The 6,370-nt window shown below is 41.0% G+C and overlaps 2 protein-coding genes across 2 annotated transcripts in view; one reads left to right on the plus strand and one right to left on the minus strand.

Moving 5' to 3' along the window:
* Window positions 1-1,460: 1,460 nt before the first annotated feature.
* On the plus strand, window positions 1,461-5,333 carry LOC140941714 (uncharacterized). The gene has a single exon (XM_073390727.1). The coding sequence runs from the start codon at window positions 1,659-1,661 to the stop codon at window positions 5,025-5,027; it is 3,369 nt and encodes a 1,122-aa protein (XP_073246828.1). The 5' UTR covers window positions 1,461-1,658; the 3' UTR covers window positions 5,028-5,333.
* Window positions 5,334-6,144: 811 nt separating this feature from the next.
* LOC140941961 (protein sidekick-2-like) overlaps window positions 6,145-6,370 on the minus strand; it is a 1,103-nt gene continuing 877 nt past the window's right edge. Inside the window, exon 2 of the mRNA XM_073390959.1 lies at window positions 6,145-6,370. This exon is cut by the window's right edge and continues 136 nt beyond it. Coding sequence (XP_073247060.1) covers window positions 6,208-6,370 — 163 coding nt within the window. The 3' untranslated portion in view covers window positions 6,145-6,207.

Here is a 6,370-nt window from a genome sequence, read left to right on the forward strand (position 1 = left end):
AGAAAGATGAAAATAGCAAAAGAAAAAATATCTATATGCATAGAAACAATAGAAAATTCTAATTAAATATTTCAGGTTTTTCTTTCCGTACTCCTTATCTCATCGCAATTAGTAAAGCATGCTGGGTTTTTTCTTTCTTTTTTTTTTTTTTTTTAATATTGAACTTAGAAGTGATGACGGTTCTACGGGTAAGACTTTCATGATTAAATCCTCTCCTAAACATTTTTCGACTCTGGGTTATTCTCAGTGTTAAAAAGCCCATCATTCTTTTTAAAAAAAAAGCTTCATGAAACTTGCTTTATTTCAGCAAAGGACACCCAGTGGAGTCACCAAAATACTTGCCCGAGCTAATAGTTACCCAGCCTGTGAACAAACCTTCATCGTGGGTGAACTGGGAAGAGGGGAGGAGGCTCTCCCGGCCCCTCCGTCCACTAGCTATATCCCTGTTTTCATTTTCCTTCGCCGTCTCCTCGCGATTTTTTAGCCCCCTTGCGCCAAACGAGAGCCTTTTTATAGGCTACACTGAAAAATTACCCCCTTTATCACCCCTGTTCTGCGAGCCCTGCAAAAGCCATATGGATAAAGCTTTTTGCTTGCGAGTAGTAATGAAGAATTAAACAACCTCTCTGAGAATTTTTACGTTCCATAATATTTCATCTCCTAGCTTATTTTTGGAAAATAAAAAAAAACACTGACAAGAACTAAAAAGAGAATAATTTCCTATCAGGCTAGTCTATGAGGGGGGGGGAGGGGGGGGGCTTCACACAAGCTATATCGCCGGATCTCACCTGCGTAGCAAGCATTTCCGTGCGGTTTTGGAGCAAAGAACGAGGAACGAGAGTCAAAGACCGCGCAAAAAATGGCGCGAGTAAAAGAGAGGGGAGGGGGTGGGGTACAAAGGTCAAAAATCCGCCTGTTTCTCGGTCTTCATTGCTCCGAAACGAAACGGAAACGCTTGCTACGCAGGTTAGCTACTATCAAGCCGGATTAATCTAAAATACAATAGTTTCTTTTTCTTTGAAGAACAACGTAGTTTACCCCGAGTTTTTGCTTTGAATTCATGTAATCGAAAGTGCTTCTCGATAACAGATCGAAACTTTATTTTCTTACTGTTGTTTTAAATGACTCTTAGGGTTTGTATATTACGTGACTGAGTCTGTTTAGCTTAGCCCAAAAGGCACGAGGTATTTTAGGCCTCAGGCTTAATCAAATTATTGCTCATTAATTCTCCCAGTACTAATGAGCAAGATTGTTCCAGACTTTTCTCTTTAAAAGTACTTTATAAAAATACAACTCTTTTCATGAAGAATTTTTCTGTTTCGTCTACATAACATGGTTCTTAGCCAATCATCATGTCTATATAAAATAATTTTGTGAACTTTTCATAAACATTCCATGCAAATTACTTTTTATAGGCATTTCCGCATTAGTCCACTAGCAGTGATGGCATATTTGTCTAACTGTCGCAGGTGGCGTGACAAAATCCATTCAAAAGCTGTTTTCACCTGTCAGAAGATATTCCATCTCGACCTCGTATGTGGAATATGACCAACAGAAAATGAACATAACAGCTTGACATGCGTCTAATATCAAACGTGCGATTAAACCGGAACTGACAACGACGAGGGAAGAGAAACGCGACGGAACCGAAGAACAACATGGATATTTTCGATGAGTTGAGGATACCGATACCACAAGCTTTCGAGTCACCGAGCCTAACTCGAATGGGAAGGTTCCAGCGCGGTATTTTGACCGGAGCACTTGGTGTTATGTCTATAGCACAAGCTGTTCAGTGGCAATTTAGCAAGCAAGATAATAACTTGGGTTCAGAATTTCGTTGTACATTTAAGGATGGAGTTGCCGAGACAAGCGCACGAGAAGATCTAACATCTAGACACTTTGAGGAGTACAGACAAAAATACACCCCAGTGTCTCAGGAGGGGTTTCTGTTCTTCGCCTTACTGAATCTTTTAATCGGTTGGATTTACACGTCATTTGTGTCCGAACGATTTAGTTTGTGGTTACAGCTCAATACCTCAAAACAGCGTGGCAAAATAGTGGTCGAGTTGAAGGGTTCCATGGCAGTGTTCAAGGCATATTCAATTCAACTCTCTGTGAAACTTGTGTCAGCCTTAGTGTTTATTATATACAGCTTTCTAATGTCCTCGGTCATTATACCATCGGAGAGGGAGTATAGCAAACAACGGACGCCTACACTACCTTTTGTATTCAGTAGCAGCTCGGTCGTGACTACAATCCATTGTTATGCCGATCAAGCGTTCAAATCATCAATGTTTAATACTGCTGTGCTGACCTTTGTAACGTTCGCTGGAGTTCTTAGCTTGGCAGAAATCGTGTATGCGTGGCAAGAAACGAAGGCCTTCGAGAACATTTCCGATTATTATTTTTGCATGCTTTTATTGAGGCATAATTGCGTGACAGAAAGCACTAATATGATAATAGAGAAGGAGCTTTTTATAGACAAACAAAGGAAAACAATACTTGAGGCTATAAAACATGAACTTCGACTTCCGCTGGGTAATTGCTGTAGCTGTCCAAGCGCGCCTTGTCTCCCTATCAATAATATTTTCATCTCTCAGCAAAAACTGAAATATAAGGGAGTTAAGAAACAGAGACATAAGCAGGAACTCTTCAGGACCTACAGCAGCACTAAAAAGCTTCCGGTTGCCTGTTTAGGGGACTTATTCAAGCCAAGTAGAGACTCGCCGAATCCAAAGAGAATTTTAGTGACTGGGGACCCCGGTATTGGAAAAACGACACTCGCACGCACTCTTGTTCAAGAATTCAATTCGAAATTATCTTCAGATGAAAGCGAAATGGGCCATCTAAACTTTGTCTTCTCTTTCGATTTCAAAGAGCTGGGTGTAATACATAATAAAACATCTTTGCAAGAATTTCTTTCTTTCTCCTCCGTTTCGCCGAAACTGAAAGACATAGTCTATCGACAGATCGCCGCAAATCCAGGGCAAGTACTTCTTATTTTCGATGGTTTAAACGAGTGGACAGTAAAGACAACGAAGTCAATTTACCCTCCTGATGGAGAAATTGAAGAGAACATGTCCGTGGATTCTGTTGTGTTTGGACTTCTTTCTGGAGAACTTTTACCAGGTTGTACCATGGTGGTGACGTCACGATCTGCTCCCTTACTTTCAGAAATTGATGAGATCTTTACGTTTGATAGATACGCAGAGATGGGTTCTTTTCAGTTTGACATGGTCAAGACTTACGTTCAACAATTTTTCCAGAACAGAAAAGATCTCAGTTTAATGCAGTTGACAAACCGCATTTCTATGGATGAAAATCTCGAGGTTTTCTACCGTGTTCCTCAAAACTGTGTTCTTCTTTGTTTGTACCTCGACTTTATGGCGTCAAAGAGACTGACTCAGGTTTCTCAAGCCACTGAAATTCCTTCCACAACTTCGCGACTCCTTCAGAAAGTTATCGAAACCGCGACAAGAGAACAATCACTTGAAATTAACTGTAGAACACCCTCAACAAATAATTTTCATTTTTCAAAGAATTTTCAAGACGCCCTAGAAAAACTCTCCTTTTTGGCGTATCAGGGAATAATAGATCAACGCTATGTTTTTCGCGAGGAGGATCTCTCACGAGTTCAACTGAGCGCTTTTGAAGTTGGGATTCTCAAAGATGCTGGCTTTCTCCTCCGTTTAAGAGGCATTTTTCCAGAGCAACCTGAAAACTACTTTTTCAGTTGTCTCAGCATTCAAGAGTACCTTGCGGCCTGCAGAATGATCAAATCGATGTCTATTGCAGACTTCCGAGATTTCCTGGAAATGGCCAATGAGACCCATTGGAGCACTCTTCTGCTTGTCGCTGGCTTGTGCAATGATGGAAAGCAGAGCAAGGGTGTATTTGTGTGCCTGATGCAGTACTTGATAGAGGCTATCAAGCTGAACAGATTAAATGATGAACCAGTCATTGATAATCAAGCGATTGTTTTTCTCTGCAAATGCCTTTTTGAGAATGGTACTCAACTGGGGCATCCATTTGCAAGGGAAGTTACGTCTTTGATGCCAAAGGCCAAACCCATTGCCTTTACTGAGATAGGTGCAAACCCCCAGAAGACCCAAGCAATTATTGATTGCTTGAAGGGACCTATGGGTGACAACGTAAAAAGAGTTATCTTCGAGAGCAATGCAATGGGGGACAGTGGGCTACGTCAGGTAGCGTCATTCATTTCTAACCGGTCTTGCAAGTTGAACCAAGTGAATTTGACAAATTCATGTGTCACCGATGACGGAATGTTGTCCTTCTTGGAAATAACCGTAGGACATTCATTTATCGGAATAAAGGTTCTGGGGTTGCGAGGAAATGAGATTTCCAGCGAAGGAGCAAAGTATCTAGCGTGCGTGCTCTTCAATGATTGGTGCCAAATTGAGGAACTTCATCTTGGCAACAACAACATAGGTGATGCGGGTGTCGAGCATCTCAGCGAAGCTCTGTGTAGCGGAAACAGCAAAATTCAAACTTTAGACTTAAGTTCCAACGGAATAACTCACAATGGAGTTTTTCATCTGAGCCAAGCTCTTAGTAGTCCTATTTGCAGTGTTAGGAGACTCTTCCTTCAAAAGAACAGAATGCTGGACTTCGGCCTTCAAGACCTTTGCCAGTCCCTTTGTAGTGGGGATTGTAACCTCAGGATACTTTATGCCAGTTCCAACGAGATCACTGACGATGGTATCAGGTTCGTGGAAAGGGCGCTGGCTCACAAGTCATGCGCGCTGCAGGAACTGTACCTCGGGTACAATCAAGTTACTGACAAAGGAGTTAAAAGTTTGCTTCAAGCCCTGCCCAATCATCAGCTCACCCTCAAAGTTCTGTCCCTGACCAACAACCCGATAACGGACGTGGGAGTCAAAATGTTGGCTAGCGCCTTACGGAATTCAAGTTGCAATCTTCACAGACTCTGCATAAGCTTGGGAAGAGCACAACTGAGCACAACGAAGGCATCCAAACTGCAAGTGCGATACGTTAATGCATTCTAAATTAACACGATAATAGTCGCTTGTAGTGTTGAGATGTTTAATCAGGTGACAGTTTGAACAAGATGTTGTTAAGAAGAAGGTCCACTTTTATTTTTGCTCAGTTACTGTTGATTGTACCATGCCCCACTGGTAGACTGGCTTGCTCTTCGACAAAATAAATGTGGCATCTATTTTTTGACCAAATTAAATCTTCCCTAGTTTTCTAAAGGAAAAACATTCCATTCAACTAATCCATCGTAGGCAAGGGTTTTTGGACGAATTCACTGAACTGGAAGCTGCGCGACGCAGTCTTAGATATAAACAGAAGGTCCAGGCTGATTTAATTGAAAACGTTAGTGATGGAACTAGAGTTTTCTGGTAACTAATTCTGCGATAGATAGTTGAATATCGTTTATTCATTACCCTTATGTCTTCCTTGCTTTTTGGTGGCAGTATTTAAGGTATGGCGGCATTGCACCTAGTGACACTGGATGCAACTGTATACCAGCATGAATATAGATTCTTCTCATACATTACTTGCGTATTATGTATTTATTAATGCTGAGTTGGAAGAGCACATTGACTGCGATCCGCTTTTAACCAAGAGAAATGTTCAATTACACACATTCATTGGAAAGAAGAGTGTGCTGACAAACATTTATTCAGGATAAAGACGAGGGTTTTTCTATACAGTTGACGAGTGGTAGTTCATAACAACACAAACAACTTTATTTATCGCAAAGTCCACTTAAAATCATGCAATACAAGATGCCCTTTGTCAGCTATTTGTCAATAATCCCAAGAGTTTTTTTGTTCTTCAAGCCTTTTCTCGTGGGTACATAAAAAAATTCTGCAAAGCAGTGTGTTTCGTGGTTTCTTAAAAAAGAAACAGTATATAAAGACACTCTAGTAATTACCCGAGGTGGCAACACTTCGCGTCTACACAAACGTATTGATGTTTCCTGCCGCAGCTCGAATCATCTAGCCTCAGTTGTATTCTCCACTTTGCAAAGTAAAATTGACATATACGTCAGTTTTAGAACTACTTATGATGGCAAACATTTCACTCTACTAATTAACTTAATGAAAGGCCTAAAGTTGAAACATTTGACGTGCTATATATGTACCGTTGGTATTTGAAGCTTCCCTGCTTAACCAAATTGCTGTCACAAGGGAGTTACATTCCCCAATTAATTTTTACTTAAAACTCACCCATAACAACAATCTCTACTGTAACGGTGTCTTCCGTTTCCTCATGTGGTCTGTTCGATTTCCATACAACTCTACACGTGTAGTTTCCCTGGTCTCCTCCTTCCACGCCAAAAATATGAAGTGTGCCACTGTGCGGGTCAATCATTATTCTT

The sequence above is a fragment of the Porites lutea genome, chromosome 6 (assembly GCF_958299795.1).
Source record: "Porites lutea chromosome 6, jaPorLute2.1, whole genome shotgun sequence".
In the NCBI taxonomy this organism is placed as follows: domain Eukaryota; kingdom Metazoa; phylum Cnidaria; class Anthozoa; order Scleractinia; family Poritidae; genus Porites; species Porites lutea.